The sequence below is a fragment of the Brachyhypopomus gauderio genome, chromosome 9 (assembly GCF_052324685.1).
Source record: "Brachyhypopomus gauderio isolate BG-103 chromosome 9, BGAUD_0.2, whole genome shotgun sequence".
NCBI classification, from domain to species: Eukaryota; Metazoa; Chordata; class Actinopteri; order Gymnotiformes; family Hypopomidae; genus Brachyhypopomus; species Brachyhypopomus gauderio.
This window is the reverse complement of record NC_135219.1, coordinates 2029047-2049107: the sequence shown is the minus strand read 5'-3', so window position 1 is coordinate 2049107 and position 20061 is coordinate 2029047. Positions and strand designations below refer to the sequence as shown.

Here is a 20061-nt window from a genome sequence, read left to right as displayed (position 1 = left end):
ATGCTTGATTGCTGCTCGTTGACATCCACAGATGTTTTCAATACCTGATAGAAAACACTGGAATGAACCTCTGTTCTTAGGAGTGGTAGTCGTAAAGGGGTTGAATAATTGTGTCAATGAAGAAATCACAAAAAGGCCATTTAATACTTTATGACAAAAAAAATTGATGCTATCTTAGTTGCATTTAGTTCTTTAACAAGTCCTTGTAAGATTTCATTATGAACACAATTACAAATGTGCACTGAATTCCATAAAACCCTTCGCAGCATTGGGGGTTGAATAAATTTGATCACAACTGTATGTACATTTACTGCTCAGGTGTTCATTCTCTCTTCTCTCCTTACACAGGCTGTTTAGATAAATATACTTTATAAATGTGTTTATTGTGTAGAATTAGGCAAAAGAGGCCGTGTCCCAACTACACCACATTTTCAGTAATTGCTGGCATTGTCTTTTGCCAAGAAAAAATTTTCAGTCAAATGAAAATTTCTTGCTTTAACCCATGCCCTATCAAGACACACATGTTTATTTAGAGACTGAGATAAGGCCAGTCTAGGCTGTCTACAGGATGATAGTGCTCCACATTTTTACAAACCTCAATTTACGTGCATTCAGTATTTTGCTTAACAATATCACATGCTCACATTTAAATAAAACGTTATTTTAAGGAGTTTCATATTAAATCAATAATACAGTAAACCATGATAAATAATATGTTCAGCATCTTTATTAGAATCTTGCATCTATAGTTACTGGACATTTTATTAGGCACTTTTCATACAGGCACATTTGACAGTGGCAGTGATGGTCTGTCATTTTCTGCTGTCATGCACAAACCTCCTGCCCCTGATAGTCAGTGGTCAGGTAGAGGATGCGTGTCCGCCATCAGCAAACATCTGACCAAAGACTGACCATTAAGAGTTTGAGGATGACAATCATGAACAGATAGACTATAGATTTTAACTGTACATCTGCAAGGGTTTTTGAATATACAAATGTTGTTAATATATTGTCTGCTGAATGTGTGGCTATAATTTATATCACATCAAATAACCTTGTTCTGTGAGTGTAACCTGGTTAATGCATCGATTAAAATGGTTCATCAATACACTCAAAGGTGGCTTTGAGGAACCACCCTGATGAACTATAACACCTCTCACATAAATACTTGTTATTCTCATGATGGCTCTTATACTTTAGCCCCCGGATGGGATGATTGCGACACTTGCAGCACCTACATACACAAAAACACACCAAAGAACAAACTGCAGAGACATCACTGGAAAAACATTTCAGTCTGTTATATCATACATTTAAGGCAACTAACGCACCTGAATCCATGATCTACAAGAGGCATCAGAGGAGATGAATAGGATACCCCTCCCAAAGTATGTTGAATTTGGAACAGAGAGCTCCGAGGAGAATTCCCTGAGAAGACAGTATGGAACTTTTTCAGTGTCACTAGAACCTGAACCTGAAACCATTATTACTTGAAAACACTCTGTGAAAGTCATTCAGGTATGCAAAAACTCGAGTTAAAATTCAGGTTCAGGTCGAAATTCAGGTTCGGGTCAAAATTCAGGTTCAGGTCGAAATTCAGGTTCAGGTTGAAATTCAGGTTCGGGTCGAAATTCAGGTTCGGGTCGAAATTCAGGTTCGGGTCGAAATTCAGGTTCGGGTCGAAATTCGGGTTGGGAAAGCATCCGGGATACTTAGGATGAGCAAACAAACTCAGAGCTAATCGAACTGCATCTGGCCCATCACAAAACATATCAGGAGGTCATTGGGAGGCGCGTCTTTCTGCTAAATTTCCTCTAAGGGTGCGGTCCCTGTTTGGCGTGTAAGTAGCATGTACAGTCCCTGACATAAGTTCTGTCGCTTATCCATGTTGTGGAAACAAAAACTTATAACCTGACTTTAAATTGGTTATAACCTGACATTGATTGATTTGACAAATGACTCATATGAAAGTTAAAACCCTCCCAAATGAGATTTAATTTACGCAAATAAATTTGCTTTACTGCAGAAATATTGATCATTTAATGAACACAGAAAGGTCAGATTTTGGCAAGACAAAAGTTGTCGCCTTGTCATATAATGCACCCAATCCTAGTTTACAGCCTCACCTGTGCTCACTAATTGATTGGTTAATTAGTGGGTGTGTAAAAAAAGAGCTCCAGCACCCCAGACCTTCACTTGCACTGCAACGTGACCTCTGACAACATCCTGCGACCAAAGCCTTGATTATCAAGACGCTGAAGACCAAATCCACTGCAGAAGTGGCTGGCACCTTTAATGTGTCTCAGCGTCAAGTACAAAGAATTTTAAAAAGATTTGAAGAGACTGGAGATGTTTTTGACAAGCCCAGGTCTGGCAGACCCCACAAGACAACTGCTCGGGAGGAACGTTTGTTGGTTAGAAAATCCAAAGCCAGTCCCTCTTCCACTGCAGCAGAGCTCCACCAGGCCTGGTCACCTCAAGTCCCTGTGTCAACTAAAACAGTTTGTAGGATTCTGTCTCGAAATGGCCTCCATGGTCAGGAGGTGGATTTACACCACAGCCACCACAAATACTGCAGGAGACCTACTGGAGCCTGTATGGATCCAAAATTCACCCAGAAAACTGTCAAGTTTGGTGGTGGAAAGATCATGGTCTGGGATTACATTCAGTATAGGGGTGTGCAAAACATTTGCAAGGTGGAAGGCAATATCAATAGCCTAAAATATCAAGTAGTATTAGCTACATCTTACATTCCCAATCATAAAAGGGGTCAAATTTTGCAGCAGGATGGTGCTCCATCTCATACATCCATCTCTACATCAAAGTTCCTCAAGGTGAAGAAGATCAAGGTGCTCCAGGACTGGCCAGCCCAGTCACCAGACATGAACATCATTGAGCATGTTTGGGGTAGGATGAAAGAGGAAGCTTGGACGACAAAACCAAAGAATTTTGATGAACTCTGAGAGGCATGTAAGACTGCATTCTTTCCTATTCCTGATGACTTCATCAATAAATTGTATGAATCATTGTCAAACCGCATGGATGCGGTCCTTCAAGCTCGTGGAAGTCACACAAAATATTAAATATGGCTCTAATAGCACCACAACGTCATTCACCAGTGTTATGAAGCATATATTTGTATATGAAGTGAATTATTTGTTTGATTTTCACCTTACTTTCTGTAGGCGACAAAACTTTTGTATTGCCAAAATCTGACCTTTCTGTGTTCATTAAATGATCAATATTTCTACAGTAAAGTAAATTAATTTTCATAAATTAAATCTCATTTGGGAGGGTTTCAGCTTGCATATGAGTCATTTCTAAAACCAATCAATGAATTTAAAGTCAGGTTATAAGTTTTTGTTTCCACAACATGGATAAGCGACAGAACTTATGTCAGGGACTGTAAGCAGCACGAAAGTGACCACTGTGCCACCCAGAAATGGCACCTTGTGGCAGCTGCCACATAATCGTGGCACTTAGTGTGGCCAGTGCTACTTGACTGTGGCCTCTGTTGTCCAGAAACGCAGCCTGCCTCTGCTGACAGGCATTTAAAGAGCCTTTTGGGTGACTGCGTATCGGCCACTCGCTTAAATCATCCCGACGAGCCCCGAATCGCCATTTGTTGCATTTGTTGAAATGAGGATGATTCATAACTTTTGTTTGCAAATTATTTTGAGTGAAAGATTCTAGCCGACATCCAGCTAGGCAGCTCTAAATTACTAGTTCAGAATACTGTTTAGCAATAACGTCAAATTAAGATTATAGGAGGGTATGCGGATCTACAGTGGTAGACCGTTAACGACAGCACTGTAAATTTAAAGGATTTATAATTATAGATGTATGGTTATCAGTGAATGTTCCTTCACGCCATCAGTGTAATTTAAACCTCTGCGAGCGAGTGGCATCGCATGTGTAGTATTTGTGCAAATGTAGATAGTTTAGCTTTGTATTGGTTTCTGTCAGGAAGACACATCACCAATGTTTAAAGGATTTATGAGTTTCTGTAGTACTGTAATAGTTCAGTGAGAGACTTCAGAAGGTGTATGATTAACTTGATGTATTTTTCTGACTGCCAGTTTTTTCCCAGGCATAATAATGTCACGATATAGCCCCTGACCCCTCCCCTTTGGGCGTGTGTTTATGTTGTCTACGTCTAGACGTCTGCATCTGTGGATCTCCGTGGGTGCGGTTGTGTCTGAGTGTTCATCTGTTTCACCTGTGGCTCGTCTCGTGATCTCGGGGCTTATGTGGTTTTGTCTATTTAATGTGTGTTCGCGCAGTGTCCCGTGCTCATCTTTGTTTGAGTCAGTCTCGATTACATGTGTGAGTGTTTTACGTGCGCTGTCTGCGCTATTCGTATGTTAAATAAACTGACGTATGTGCAAGAACAGTGGACTCGTGCCTTGTCCGTCTGTCTGTGCCCAAAGTTACAAATACTTTTTGGTATACTAATTGGTGTTTTTTCACCAATTATTTTATATTTGGAGTATTTTATTGGTCATATTATTTAATTGTATTTTTATTGGTTGTTAGGGCCAGTGTTGAAGGCTAAAATTAAAATTAAAATTACTTCCAGAGATGAATCAATATAATTGTACTACTGGATTCTGTCATGGGGGGTAGATATGGGGGTGTGTGTGGCGGGAAGAGGGAGGATTTGCTCATGTAGTCTAATGTAGGTAACAGTTACCTTCCTTTGTTCTATGTCTAACTCTGCATTTTTCTAACTGTGCTTCTCTTCTATGTGATTTTAGTGTAAGAATAGTGCAAACAAAACCATTTTGTGCTTTCAATACAGGAATCATTAAATGGGCAATAGTTCTGTTTACTGCAGGACAACTCTCACCTTGTAAAGGAATTTGTACAGATCTCTTCTTGCAGATGTTCCCAAGTTCTGTTTTCAGGTTAGAGAGAGAGTCCCTCACTCCATCAAAGGAAGGACACTGATTCACAGTGATGCTGGTTGAGACTTCACCCTTTGATGATTTGCAGACCGACTGGAAACACTAACAAAATTAATCAAAAGATATAAAGGTAATCGTGGGTCAGGAACTGCCTTAGATAACATATCACTGTTGATGGACAAATTAAACATTTATCCTAGGCTTATTTATTAATGATTTACTAATCAAACTGTTACATAAGAACATTTAGGAGGAAAGGCCCCTTTCATCTATGAGACTCTAATAAACACCTGGAGGAAATGGATGTGATCCTCTGTGTGGGAGAGCTGCTCCAGTTCAGTGTCTCTCCTCTTAAGATCATTGATCTCCTGATCCAGTAGGTCCAGGAGTCCTTCAGCTCGACTCAGTTCAGCCTTCTCCTGATCTCTGATCAGCTCTCTCACCTCACAGCGCTTTTTCTCAATGGTGCTGATCAGCTCAGTAAAGATCCTTTCACTGTCCTCTACTGCTGCCTGTGCAGAACGCTGTTAGGAGACAGATGGAAAATGAGGTTCAGTGTTGAACTATCACTCACTCTCTTACTGTGACGCTAGATTACTTATTGTGCTCATGGCTGTATCAAACACCACTGGTCTCCTCACTAGCTGTATAGGGGACAGTCTGTCTGGAGGAGAGGTGTGTCTGTAGGGAAGGTCTGTCTTGAGGAGGGGTCTAACTGTAGGTCTGTTTGACCTCTGAAATATCTGCTCCAGAAGTTCTCTGCTCAGTTCTCACCTTCAGTGTGTTCACAGCCTGCTTCAGCTCCTGGACCTTCTTCTCCTTCTCCTGGATTCTCTGCTGGTGTTTCCTCTGCAGCTCCTTTAACTGAGCCTATGGAGAAATAAAAGGCACTCAGCTGTTCAGTATCTGTATGAAAGGTGGGTAAACATTGATGGCTGTAATGAGGACACAAGGGTGGCATCCTTGAGTGAATGTGAGAATCAATGTCATGACAGATATCAGTCAGATATTAGTCAGGCGGGTACAGAAGGAGAATCCATCATGGGACTGAGCAAATGAAAAACAGAAAAGTACAGCAGAGATTCCCAGGCAGGATTCTTTGTGATTATGGTGTCAAAGGTCAAGTCCACTCCTGTTCTGCTGATGTCATCATGCCTGACTCCACCCCCACCTGTCTTTAGTTCCCTTGAGTCCAGGGGTGGGCACATAATTTTCCCAAGGGGCCACATGACAAACTGGAACCATAGAGGGCCAGACTAATATACTTCGTTTTGCACAATGCATATATACTGAAAATCTGGAGGATGGAATTTTATTATTTATTAGTTAACTTGTGATCCGTTTAGAAATTATTTTTTTTCTGTTAAAGAAAATATATATCATCACATCGACCGCACAGCCACAGCTCCACCGTCATCTCAAGGTTTTTCCTTACTCCACATATATAGATCAGTAACTGGGATGTATCATCACTCTCCACATATATAGATCAGTAACTGGGCTATATCATCTCAGATCCACATATATAGATCAGTAACTGGGCTGTATCATCACTCTCCACATATATAGATCAGTAACGGGACTGTATCACCACAGCTCCACATATATAGATCAGTAACTGGGCTGTATCATCACTCTCCACATATATAGATCAGTAACTGGGCTGTATCACCATTCACCACTGTCCACATATATAGAGAAGTTACTGGGCTGTATCACCACAGCTCCACATACTAACTGGGCTGTATCATCACAGCTCTCATCCAGAGCCACGACAAAAAAGGTAAACATCTGCTTTGTTTTGCAGCTGAATGTCCAAATTCCCCTCGATCAGTTTTGTTGCAGTTCACCTGGAGAGGGACACGTTTGCAAACGCTTCCTGCTGAGAGCCGAGAATCGTTACAGACATGTTACCGTCAAACGGCATTCTGTTAAATTCAGAACTCCTAATTTATAGCAGGTTTTCCAGCTGTCATTGACCCAAACAATTTTCAAACAATTAACAAACAAGTTATAAACTATATTACACATCCTTCACATGGCAGTTTGGGCAGAAGTCTCTGCCGTCATCAGAGGCAGGTGCCGTTTCTGGAAATCAAATGCTGCTGTTCTGTCGAATTTTCCTACCTTGTACGAGGGCATCGCGTATTTGTAGACGTATCTCTGTAGAGTTTGTTTACCTTGTGGAAACGTCATAATGTAGCGCAAATCAGCGTTTAAAAGGTGGGATAAATTAAATAAAAATTTTATTTTGCATATTCATGTATTGTTATTAATATTAATACAAGCAAATTGGATTGTTTACATTTTTGTATGAACATGTGTTTAGCCTGTGTGTCATTATAGACCAGCATTAAGTTCATTAACACTATAGGTAGGAAATTTCGACATATTTCGATATAAATGTCATTATAAAACATCATTAAGCCACCAAAATCATGATGTAATAGTAACTTGCGCATGCGCAGTAAGCCTAGGTAGGAATTTTCGACGGGCAAGAAAATTCGACAGAACACCACCCCTGTGGCATTAATCACACTAAACAGGGACGCTGGGGGATTCTGGATAACATCACTCATCGAGGCATTACCAATTATAACTTTAAAAATACGACAGCACAAATCGGCCTTCCTACCGCCGTAGTTCGAGGCACACTCAGTTACTCTGCCACAGCGCTCAATTTGGCAATAATTAGTCAAATAGTCACATCAGCACCAGATAAGGCAGAGATGTCCGCCACTTGATCGATTAACTTTTCACACTAATCGAGTGTAAATTCACCATAAGGACTCGTCTGCTACCCTTTGAATTAATCTAATCGAGCGCTTCTCGATTAGAAGCTTAAAAGCATGTTAGAATTAGAATTAGATTAGAAGCATGTTTAAAAAACTCAGTTGTACTGCTTAGGGTGCTTTAGTCCCATCCTGATTGGCTGCCTGAGGTGCAAAGCTGTGGGACCCGATTGGCTGAATAAAGTGGAGGGTTGTGGAATGTGGTTTGAAGGCTGATGGGATCTAATTTGAGTATAATTTGACTGTAGTGGAAGACCATGGAAATGAAAATGCATTCTGCTCGGATTGAGCGCTGTTGGTATCGTAATGTTATTGCAAACAGGGGTGGCACTATTTCTCCATTAACATTTGAATATTGACATCTTTTTAGCGTGGTGGTGAGGTTGAAAATTACATTTCAAACGCGTTATCACGAAATGCAAAGCACATTAAGCGAATAGCATTTTAATTATAATTTTGATTAAACCTTTGCATGATCACATGAACTTGATAATTCAAATCGGGAAATACATTTTCATTTCAATAAAGGCACAAAAAAGCATCAAAATGTATGTGTGAATGAAATATGATTAGACGTCTATCACATTGCCAATGTAAATGGAATTATTGCATTTAATTTTCAATTTTGAGCTCAAAGTTGCTTGTATGAGTGGAACATGTAAATGCAAATGCGTATTACATTTTCATTTTAATGTTAACACAGAATAACTTTCATACTCCTCTGTCTCCATGTCACTGCTTTGTTTTGATTTTCTAATGTTTTGGTTTTCCCATGCGTTCTCTTGCCACGCCCCTGTCATCTGTAACTCCGCCCTCTAATCATTGTCTCCAGCCATGTCTTGGTCATTCCCTTTTCTTCTCCTGTGAATTTAAACCCTGTGATTTGTCTCGGTCTTTGCTGGTTATTGTGATAATTAAATTGTGAATATTTCTGTTTTTTGTTCATCTGTGCAGCCCGTTTGGTATTTTTAGTTTGTTGTTTATTCCCTTTTGTTTGCAATATTATGAATGTCTGTGTTGGCTTAATGGACATAAACCGTGAACATGACTCTGTTTATGGATTTGCCCTGAATAAACCTCACTCTACTCTACATTTGCATCCGCCCTGTTGTAGCTTCACAACACCTAGTGTGTTACAGATGTCTGACTACAACTGTGGCTGAAGAACATTTTTGATACAGCTTTATCCACAATGGCTGTACTTTTGAAATTAATTTAAAAAATGCATTCAGCTTTAAAAGGATTACCAGTTTATCTTAGAATATGCACCTGACTAGGTTGGGTCAGAACAGAACAGAACATTTTGCTGTAGACTTTATCATTGGGAAAATAAATGATAGTTCTGACCTGTTTCTGGTTTATTTCTGCTGCAGCTGAGACTGTATCATGACCTTTGTGTTCATCCATCGTACACAAATAACAGATGCAGCTCTGGTCAGTACGACAGTAGATCTCAATCAGTTTATCATGTTGAGGACAGATCTTCTCTTGTAGCTGCATGGAGGCTTTGACCAGCTTGTGCTTCTTCAAAGCAGGAACATCTAAGTGAGGTTTAAGATGAGTTTCACAAACAGAAACCATGCACACCAGACAGGACTTGATGGCTTTGAGTTTTGTCCCAGTGCAAAAATCACACTCCACATCCCCAGGTCCAGCATAACAGTGAGAAGGAGAAGAAGGTTGGAGTTCAGTCTTCTTCAGTTTCTCCACCACTTCAGCCAGCATGTTGTTTCTGCGTAGAACAGGCCTTGGAGTGAAGGTCTCTCTGCACTGGGGGCAGCTGTAGACCCCCCTCTTCTTGTTCTGATCCCAGCAGTCATTAATACACCTCATACAGAAACTGTGTCCACAGGGAACAGCAGCAGGATCCTTCAGTAGATCCAGACAGATTGGACAGCTGAACTGATTGTGATCTACTGAGATATTGGCCTCTGCCATTTTCCTACAAGTCTACACTGAGAGAGCAACACGCTGAAATAAGTTTCGCTTCCGCTGAAGTGAATAGAAGTGACTTCCTGGTTCAGCAATTGAGGGAGGAGCAAAGATATAAGACAGGAAGCAGAAAACTAGCCAGCGTTGAGAGAGAGAGTGAAAGAGAGAGAGAGAGAGAGAGAGAATTGAGTAATTAGAAGATGTAATACTGTGAAAATCTGAGGAAAAACCCTTTTATAATGATGGAAAAAACAGATTCCAACTAGGTGGTTTGTTATTGTGATCTGAGAGCTGCCCTCTGAGTTCAGGAGTGTCTTCCTGGTTCTGTATGTGATGATGTGTCGGAGATGAGGGTGGAGAGGGAGAGGAAACAAAGTGAAGTGTGTTGAGCTTAGCAAAAAGACTATAATTTGTTGTGAATTCATCCTGATTGTAAAGCGTCTTTTGTTTTTTTACTGTAATTACAATGGCTTAAATATCTCTTATGGTCACACACACCTCTCCAAAATAATTGCATTTCAGGTGTATTGGTAAAGAATGTTATGAGTGTCTTAAACTTTAATAACGTGTTAATCAATTGATGTGTTAAATAAGTCTGGTCATAACTTTGTAAACAGTACATCAGGCCTGGAGTCATTTAAATAGTGTGTTGTAGGGTGAGTGTCATTATAGACCTTTCTTTATGAGTATATCAGAACAGTGTAGTAACTGTATCACGATAATCTCTTGTAGCGGCAATACACTTTTAAAAAGGCTTCGGCCACTAGAGGGAGGCGTTGAAACACTTTAGTCGGAGTCAATCAGCCACAGCTGTCATCAAAACTACTGAAGGGTAGCTCACAGGACCCCTGGTGCTCAGTCAGTGCACAGAGCTCTGGCCAAAGACAACCAAAGGAAAGCCATTTTGAGCAGTTGAAGTTTTCACTTGGTCGACCCTGTCCTTTCCTTTGACACCCTTAGAGGTTTGACCTCTCTGTGCTGCCTTCTTGATGTGCTGACAGCACGTTGGCCTGCTCAGGGTGAGGGTTTGATCCCCACGTTGGGTGTTTTGGGCTTCTTCTATTCATTGTCCAGGTCCAGTAGTGTGAGCTCCAGAGTGGGTCTGGTGTTTTGGTTCACTTTGGGTTTGTTTCTCAAGGTCTCTAGTTGCCCTGCACTTCAGTCTTTGCCTCTGTTGGTGGCGCTCTCAGTCCCCTCTGTACGGGAACCCGTGTCCAAATCAGGAGGCATCAACCTGTGGCGGTATTCTGCTACACAGATAATACAAACAAATCTCTGGGGGATAAAAATGGCTGTTTCTTACATATTCACATTTTTTCTGTAAAATAATTTACAGAAAGAGAAGACCAGTATATTAGCAATTAATATTAAGAAAACAGACTGGTGAGGTTGTGTAGCAACAGTGGAAAAACTGTTATAAATTCAGTCAGTGAGGAGTCTGTGTTGATGCCCTGATTCTCTGTTTATTTGTGAGTGAGGAAACTTCAGGTCCGTAATTGTTTTTGCCAGTTAAAGGGTGCCAGTGTAACATCAATCTGTCCAACTACAGGAGTGGTGAGGGTGGACTTAACATGTGGGAGAGAGACAGAAGGACAGGACAGAGGGGCATTAAGACCCAGAGTCCTCACCTCAGATAATTTGATCACCGTAAACTGTAGCTGATTCCAGAGGCACCATGATTCACCATCATTGTGCTGTATTTTTACTGCATGTAAAACCCAAAGACTTCACAGTGACATAGCTTAAATATCTCTGTGTCTACTTTATGTTGGATTTGATTGTTTCTACAACTCCATCTGGAAATAGCTGAACATGAGGGACTTAAAAATCATCTGCTCTGGAGAGATGTCACAAGTGGGAATGATGTCATAGATGAGGAATGATGTCATAAGTGAGGAATGCTGGGAGTTTTCCAAAGGTTCTTCTCAGATAGACTCAGGTGATGATGTGCTGCCATGATGGAAAGCCATCTAAAATCGAGGTTTTAAGTCACCGAATGAATTAAGGAAAAATATACTTAATATTGATTGTTACAAACCTCAGTTTATGTGCATTCAGTATTTTGCTTAACAATATTGCATGCTCACATTTAAATAAAATGTCATAAGGAAATGGAGTTTCATTGTAATACAGTAAAACATGATCAATATTATGTTCAGCATCTTTATTAAAATCTTGCATCTATAGTTACTGGACATTTTATTAGGCACTTTTCATACAGGCACATTTGATGGGGGTAGTAAAGTTATGTAAATTTCTGCTGTCATGCACAATCTGTTAGTCACCTCCTGCCCCTGATAGTCAGTGGTCAGGTAGAGGATGTGTGTCCGCCATCCGCAAACATCTGACCAAAGCCTGACCATCATTAGGAGTTTGAGGATGGCAATCATGAACAGATAGACTATAGATTTTAACTGTACATCTGCAAGGGTTTTTGAATATACAAATGTTGTTAATATATTGTCTGCTGAATGTGTGGCTATAATTTACATCACATCAAATAACCTTGTTCTGTGAGTGTAACCTGGTTACTGAAGCGATGAACATTATTCAAAAATATGCTAATAGAAGTCTATGTAGGAGATCCCTGATGGATTATAACACCTCTCACATAAATGCTTGTTCTTCTTGTAATGGCTCTTATACTTTGGCCCCTGGATGGTATAACTGCCACAGCTGCTGCACCTGCATACACAAAAACACACCAAAGAACAAATTAACTGCAGAAGCTTCACTGGAAAAACATCTCGGTCTGTTGTATCATACATGTAAAGCAACTCACGCACCTGAATCCAGGATGTGCCAGAGGCATCCAAGGAGATGACTTGGATACCTCTACCAAAGTATGTTCAATTTGGAACAGAGAGCTCTGAGGAGAATTCCCTGAGAAGACAATTTCTGTCAGAAAGACTCATATAAACCAGGCTAAAGTTTACAGTGTGTATGTGTGTGTGTGTGTGTGTGTGTGTGTGTGTGTGTGTGTGTGTGTGTGTGTGTGTGTGTGTGTGTGTCTGTCTGTCTGTCTGTCTCTCTCTTTCTCTCTCTCTCACGTAGGGCTCCGCCCCCCTCTATTAGCTGTCGCTCCTTGTCCTCCTGTTCCCTTGTCAGTGTTTTGCCATGCCTGTTAGTCCCGCCTTGTTTTCTGTTGCTATGGTTCCTCTCTGTCTGTCACACCTCTGTCGTCAGCTTTCCCACCTGTGTCTAGTTTCAGTGTATTTCAACCCTGTTGTATTTCACCTCCGTGTTGGTTATTGTGCTTGGTTTGAGTTTCCCTGTTCGGTCTTGATCCTTGTCCTGTAGTATTTTGATTCATGCCTTTTGTTCCTGTTGTTGGTATGTCATGCGTTTAACCCGTGTTTTGTTTGTTTGAGGTACATCTTAATTTCTAGTTATTCTGTGTATTCAGTATGTCTCTGTGTCTTGGATGTGTTTATGTATCGTACTCTCTCTCTGATTTGACCCATGCCTTCCTATTCAACTCAGTTTGGAACTCCATTAATTAAATCTTGCTCTCCTCAGCGTTTGTGTCCGCCCTCTTACTCCGCAGCGTGTAAAGCGTTACAGTGAAAGTGAAAATTACTTCCAGAGATGAATCAATATAATTGTACTACTGGATTCTGTCATGGGGGGTGGGTATGGGGGTGTGTGTGGCGGGAAGAGGGGGGATTTGTTCATGTGGTCTAATGTAGGTAACAGTTGCCTTCCTTTGTTCTATCTAACTCTGCATTTTACTAACTGTGCTTCTCTTCTATGTGATTTTAGTGTAAGAATAGTGCAAACAAAACCATTTTGTGCTTTTAATACAGTAATTGTTAAATGAGCAATAGTTCTGTTTACTGCAGGACAACTCTCACCTTGTAAAGGAATTTGTACAGATCTCTTCTTGCAGATGTTCCCAAGTTCTGTTTTCAGGTTAGAGAGAGAGTCCCTCACTCCATCAAAGGAAGGACGCTGATTCACAGTGATGCTGGTTGAGTCTTCACCCTCTGACGATTTGCAGACAGATTGGAAACACTAACAAAATGAACCAAAAGATATAAAGGTAATCGTGGGTCAGGAACTGCCTTAGATAACATATCACTGTTGATGGACAAATTAAACATTTATCCTAGGCTTATTTATTAATAATTTACTGATCAAACTGTTACATAAGAACATTTAGGAGGAAAGGCCCCTTTCATCTATGAGACTCTAATAAACACCTGAAGGAATTGGATGTGATCCTCTGTGTGGGAGCGCTGCTCCAGTTCAGTGTCTCTCCTCTTAAGATCAGTGATCTCCTGATCCAGTTTCTCCAGTAGATCTTCAGCACGACTCAGTTCAGCCTTCTCCTGATTTCTGATCAGCTCTCTCACCTCACAGCGCTTTTTCTCAATGGTGCTGATCAGCTCAGTAAAGATCCTCTCACTGTCTTCTACTGCTGCCCATGCAGAACACTGTTAGGAGACAGAAAACTCACTCACTCTCTTACTGTGATGCTAGATTACATATTGTGCTCATGCCTGTGTCAAACACCACTGGTCTCCTCACTAGCTGTATAGGGGAGAATCTGGAGGAGAGTTGTGCCTGGAGGAGAGGTGTGCCTGGAGGAGAGGTCTAACTGTAGGTCTGTCTGAGCTCTGAAATATCTGTTCCAGCAGCACTCTGCTCAGTTCTCACCTTCAGAGTGTTCATAGCCTGCTTCAGCTCCTGGACCTTCTCCTCCTTCTCCTGGATTCTCTGCTGGTGTTTCCTCTGCAGCTCCTTTAACTGAGTCTATGGAGAAATAAAAGGCACTCAGCTGTTCAGTATCTGTATGAAAGGTGGGTAAATATTGATGGCTGTAATGAAGACACAAGCGTGACATCCTTGAGAGAATGTGAGAATCAATGTCATGACAGATATCAGTCAGATATTAGTCAGGCGGGTACAGAAGGAGAATCCATCATGGGACTGAGCAAATGAAAAACAGAAAAGTACAGCAGAGATTCCCAGGCAGGATTCTTTGTGATTATGGTGTCAAAGGTCAAGTCCACTCCTGTTCTGCTGATGTCATCATGCCTGACTCCACCCCCACCTGTCTTTAGTTCCCTTGAGTCCAGGGGTGGGCACATAATTTTCCCAAGGGGCCACATGACAAACTGGAACCATAGAGGGCCAGACTAATATACTTCGTTTTGCACAATGCATATATACTGAAAATCTGGAGGACGGAATTTTATTATTTATTAGTTAACTTGTGATCCGTTTAGAAATTATTTTTTTTCTGTTAAAGAAAATATATATCATCACATCGACCGCACAGCCACAGCTCCACCGTCATCTCAAGGTTTTTCCTTACTCCACATATATAGATCAGTAACTGGGATGTATCATCACTCTCCACATATATAGATCAGTAACTGGGCTATATCATCTCAGATCCACATATATAGATCAGTAACTGGGCTGTATCATCACTCTCCACATATATAGATCAGTAACGGGACTGTATCACCACAGCTCCACATATATAGATCAGTAACTGGGCTGTATCATCACTCTCCACATATATAGATCAGTAACTGGGCTGTATCACCATTCACCACTGTCCACATATATAGAGAAGTTACTGGGCTGTATCACCACAGCTCCACATACTAACTGGGCTGTATCATCACAGCTCTCATCCAGAGCCACAACAAAAAAGGTAAACATCTGCTTTGTTTTGCAGCTGAATGTCCAAATTCCCCTCGATCAGTTTTGTTGCAGTTCACCTGGAGAGGGACACGTTTGCAAACGCTTCCTGCTGAGAGCCGAGAATCGTTACAGACATGTTTCCGTCAAATGGCATTCTGTTAAATTCAGAACTCCTAATTTATAGCAGGTTTTCCAGCTGTCATTGACCCAAACAATTTTCAATCAATTAACAAACAAGTTATAAACTATATTACACATCCTTCACATGGCACTTTGGGCATAACCGAGTGGCCAATACTCAAAAGAAGTCTCTGCCGTCATCAGAGGCAGGTGCCGTTTCTGGAAAGCAAATGCCACTGTCGAATTTTCCTACCTTGTCGAATTTTCCTACCGTGTACGAGGGCATCGCGTATTTGTAGACGTATCTCTGTAGAGTTTGTTTACCTTGTGGAAACGTCATAATGTAGCGCAAATCAGCGTTTAAAAGGTGGGATAAATTAAATAAAAATTTTATTTTGCATATTCATGTATTGTTATTAATATTAATACAAGCAAATTGGATTGTTTACATCTTTGTATGAACATGTGTTTAGCCTGTGTGTCATTATAAACCAGCATTAAGTTAATTAACACTAAAGGTAGGAAATTTCGACATATTTCGATATAAATGTCATTATAAAACATCATTAAGCCACCAAAATCATGACGTAATAGTTACTTGCGCATGCACAGTAAGCCTAGGTAGGAATTTTCGACGGGCAAGAAAATTCGACAGAAAACCGCCCCTGTGGCATTAATCTCACTAAACAGGGACGCTGGGGGATTCTGGATAACATCACTCATCGAGGCATTACCAATTATAACTTTAAAAATACGACAGCACAAATCGGCCTTCCTACCGCCGTAGTTCGAGGCACACTCAGTTACTCTGCCACAGCGCTCAATTTGGCAATAATTAGTCAAATAGTCAAATAGTCACATCAGCGCCAGATAAGGCAGAGATGTCCGCCACTTGATCGATTAACTTTTCACACTAATCGAGTGTAAATTCACCATAAGGACTCGTCTGCTACCCTTTGAATTAATCTAATCGAGCGCTTCTCGATTAGAAGCTTAAAAGCATGTTAGAATTAGAATTAGATTAGAAGCATGTTTAAAAAACTCAGTTGTACTGCTTAGGGTGCTTTAGTCCTATCCTGATTGGCTGCCTGATGTGCAAAGCTGTGGGACCCGATTGGCTTAATAAAGTGGAGGGTTGTGGAATCTGATTTGAAGGCTGATGGGATCTAATTTGAGTATAATTTGACTATAGTGGAAGACCATGGAAATGAAAATGCATTCTGCTTGGAATTGAGCACTGTTGGTATCGTAATGCGGCTGGCAGACGCCCCGAGCGGGCCGCGTGGGAGATCCCCTTTGGTCTCCATTTCCTCCTCTTCTCTCCGGCTCCACTCCATGGACTGCTCCGAGCTGCCACCCCGGGAGCAGTCCATCCTCTCTCCTCCGGAGCGATCGGAGGGTGGACTACCTTTAACAGTCCCAACAGATCTCTCCGTGGGGGGCGGACTGTCCTCTTCCCCCATGTAGGAGTCCTCCTCCACCTCACCGTAGTCAGCGGTGAGTGCGGAGCACTCCGATGGAGGGTAGTCCTCCTCGTCTTCGTCCTGCTCCTCCTCCCTACCTTCCTCTACGGTGGGAGAGGGACCTACGGGCGGAGGGAGGTAGTCTTCTTCCTCCGACGACTCCTCCTCCGATGGGGAGGAGGAGGAAGCCTACCCTCCACCGTAGTCGACGGTGGAGGCGTCGCATATTGACGGGGGGTAGCCCTCCTCGTCGTCTTCCTGCTCCTTCTCCTCAGAGTCCCTCTCCCCGAACTCGCTCTCTGGGGTGGACTCGGTGGCACCGATGACGCACGAGCCCACCCTCAGAGGCGAGAGGAGGGAAGTAGGAGAGTGACGCTCCCTCCAAACTCGCACCGCGCCCTGGCGGAGGGTCTCCGCCAGCTCGGGGTCCCCGCTCTCGAGCCTACAGGCAGAGGCCAGCTGGTAGGCACACACCGGGTCCTTATCCAGCTCCTCGGCCATCGGTGTGGCTTGGTGGTGCGGGGAGATCTCCTCCTCAAGCTCGCCTTCTGGTGTTGTCCCTGACCCGTAGAACTCGGGGACGCTTACACGTATGGGTGAGATTCCCCGGGAAGGTGAGGGGTGCCTCTCCCGCCACACTCGGATTGCTGTCTGGCGGTTCTCCCTTGCCAACTCGGGAATAGAGGTCTCCCGAGCCGCACCCAGCAAATAGGAGCACTCGGAGTCCCGCTTCAGCTGCGCCAGAGTTAGCGTGGAGTCGCGGCGCGGGGGGGAGGAAGACGCGTGGTGATGTCGCTTGCTGGGCTTCTTGCCCTTCTTTGGCCAGGTCTTGCAGCCTGGCATGGTTGGTGTCTCAGACGGCTCGTCGTTCTGTGACGGTGGGTGCGACGTGAAGGACGAGACACAGAATCCCTCGATGGCAGCAAACGTCACTTTTAATATCCACAAAGATTGCGCAATAGCGCACGGAGAACAGTAACACAGACACGGCAACGTGTAGACTTTAGACAACAACGAGCACAGGACACTGCGCGAGCGCACATTAAATAGACAAACCACATTAGTCCCACGTGATTACGAGACGAGTCACAGGTGAGACAGATTATCACACGACATAACCACAACCACGTAGATCCACCGACGCAGACGATGCACGTGGACAACGTAAACACACGCCCAAAAGGGAGGGGCCGGGGTCCTCAACGTGACAAATATAATTTTGATTAAACCTTTGTATGATCACATGAACTTGATAATTCAGGAAATACATTTTCATTTCAATAAAGGCACAAAAAAGCATCATAATGTATGTGTGAATGAAATATGATTAGATGTCTATCACATTGCAAATGTAAATGGAATTATTGCATTTGAATTTGAATTTTGAGCTCAAAGTTGCTTGTATGAGTGGAACATGTAAATGCAAATGCGTATCACATTTTCATTTTAATGTTAACACAGAATAACTTTCATACTCCTCTGTCTCCATGTCACTGCTTTGTTTTGATTTTCTAATGTTTTGGTTTTCCCATGCATTCTCTTGCCACGCCCCTGTCATCTGTAACTCCGCCCTCTAATCATTGTCTCCAGCCATGTCTTGGTCGTTTACTTTTCTTCTCCTGTGAATTTAAACCCTGTGATTTGTCTCGGTCTTTGCTGGTTATTGTGATAATTAAATTGTGAATATTTCTGTTTTTTGTTCATCTGTGCAGCCCGTTTGGTATTTTTAGTTTGTTGTTTATTCCCTTTTGTTTGCAATATTATGAATGTCTGTGTTGGCTTAATGAACATAAACCGTGAACATGACTCTGTTTATGGATTTGCCCTGAATAAACCTCACTCTGCTGTAGCTTCACAACACCTAGTGTGTTACAGATGTCTGACTACAACTGTGGCTGAAGAACATTTTTGATACAGCTTCATCCACAATGGCTGAACTTTTGAAATTAATTTAAAAAATGCATTCAGCTTTAAAAGGATTACCAGTTTATCTTAGAATATGCACCTGACTAGGTTGGGTCAGAACAGAACAGAACATTTTGCTGTAGACTGTAGGGAAAATAAATGATAGTTCTGACCTGTTTCTGGTTTATTTCTGCTGCAGCTGAGACTGTATCATGACCTTTGTGTTCATCCATCGTACACAAATAACAGATGCAGCTCTGGTCAGTACGACAGTAGATCTCAATCAGTTTATCATGTTGAGGACAGATCTTCTCTTGTAGCTGCGTGGAGGCTTTGACCAGCTTGTGCTTCTTCAAAGCAGGAACATCTAAGTGAGGTTTAAGATGAGTTTCACAAACAGAAACCATGCACACCAGACAGGACTTGATGGCTTTGAGTTTTGTCCCAGTGCAAAAATCACACTCCACATCCCCAGGTCCAGCATAACAGTGAGAAGGAGAAGAAGGTTGGAGTTCAGTCTTCTTCAGTTTCTCCACCACTTCAGCCAGCATGTTGTTTCTGCGTAGAACAGGCCTTGGAGTGAAGGTCTCTCTGCACTGGGGGCAGCTGTAGACCCCCCTCTTCTTGTTCTGATCCCAGCAGTCATTAATACACCTCATACAGAAACTGTGTCCACAGGGAACAGCAGCAGGATCCTTCAGTAGATCCAGACAGATTGGACAGCTGAACTGATCGTGATCTACTGAGATATTGGCCTCTGCCATTTTCCTACACGTCTACACTGAGAGAGCAACACGCTGAAATAAGTTTCGCTTCCGCTGAAGTGAATAGAAGTGACTTCCTGGTTCAGCAATTGAGGGAGGAGCAAAGATATAAGACAGGAAGCAGAAAACTAGCCAGCGTTGAGAGAGAGAGTGAAAGAGAGAGAGAGAGAGAGAGAATTGAGTAATTAGAAGATGTAATACTGTGAAAATCTGAGGAAAAACCCTTTTATAATGATGGAAAAAACAGATTCCAACTAGGTGGTTTGTTATTGTGATCTGAGAGCTGCCCTCTGAGTTCAGGAGTGTCTTCCTGGTTCTGTATGTGATGATGTGTCGGAGATGAGGGTGGAGAGGGAGAGGAAACAAAGTAAAGTGTGTTGAGCTTAGCAAAAAGACTATAATTTGTTGTGAATTCATCCTGATTGTAAAGCGTCTTTTGTTTTTTTACTGTAATTACAATGGCTTAAATATCTCTTATGGTCACACACACCTCTCCAAAATAATTGCATTTCAGGTGTAT

General features: G+C 42.1%; 2 protein-coding genes across 2 annotated transcripts; both read right to left on the bottom strand.

Moving 5' to 3' along the window:
• Window positions 1-704: 704 nt before the first annotated feature.
• On the bottom strand, window positions 705-9709 carry LOC143522664 (E3 ubiquitin/ISG15 ligase TRIM25-like). The gene is made up of 6 exons (XM_077016407.1): window positions 9047-9709; window positions 5682-5777; window positions 5198-5431; window positions 4850-5009; window positions 1332-1428; window positions 705-1234 (listed from the first exon to the last, which is right to left on the bottom strand). Exons 1-6 carry the CDS (start codon window positions 9635-9637, stop codon window positions 1090-1092), a joined length of 1323 nt encoding a protein of 440 aa, XP_076872522.1. The 5' UTR covers window positions 9638-9709; the 3' UTR covers window positions 705-1089.
• Window positions 9710-13797: 4088 nt separating this feature from the next.
• LOC143522671 (E3 ubiquitin-protein ligase TRIM47-like) lies at window positions 13798-19573 on the bottom strand. The gene is made up of 3 exons (XM_077016415.1): window positions 18951-19573; window positions 14291-14386; window positions 13798-14067 (listed from the first exon to the last, which is right to left on the bottom strand). Exons 1-3 carry the CDS (start codon window positions 19539-19541, stop codon window positions 13813-13815), a joined length of 942 nt encoding a protein of 313 aa, XP_076872530.1. The 5' UTR covers window positions 19542-19573; the 3' UTR covers window positions 13798-13812.
• Between the last annotated feature and the right edge of the window lie 488 nt (window positions 19574-20061).

What these genes read in the sequence shown, in the direction of transcription:
- LOC143522671 (XM_077016415.1), bottom strand. Translation starts at nt 19,541, where the DNA reads ATGGCAGAGGCCAATATCTCAGTAGATCACGATCAGTTCAGCTGTCCA. An exon ending in CAGAAATAAACCAGAAACAG is followed by an intron (nt 14,387 to 18,950) that starts GTCAGAACTATC and finishes ATTTCTCCATAG; the next exon opens with ACTCAGTTAAAGGAGCTGCA. An exon ending in AGGCTATGAACACTCTGAAG is followed by an intron (nt 14,068 to 14,290) that starts GTGAGAACTGAG and finishes GTCTCCTAACAG; the next exon opens with TGTTCTGCATGGGCAGCAGT.
- LOC143522664 (XM_077016407.1), bottom strand. Translation starts at nt 9,637, where the DNA reads ATGGCAGAGGCCAATATCTCAGTAGATCACAATCAGTTCAGCTGTCCA. An exon ending in ATCACATCCATTTCCTCCAG is followed by an intron (nt 5,010 to 5,197) that starts GTGTTTATTAGA and finishes TAATTTTGTTAG; the next exon opens with TGTTTCCAGTCGGTCTGCAA. An exon ending in TGTACAAATTCCTTTACAAG is followed by an intron (nt 1,429 to 4,849) that starts GTGAGAGTTGTC and finishes CTGTCTTCTCAG; the next exon opens with GGAATTCTCCTCGGAGCTCT.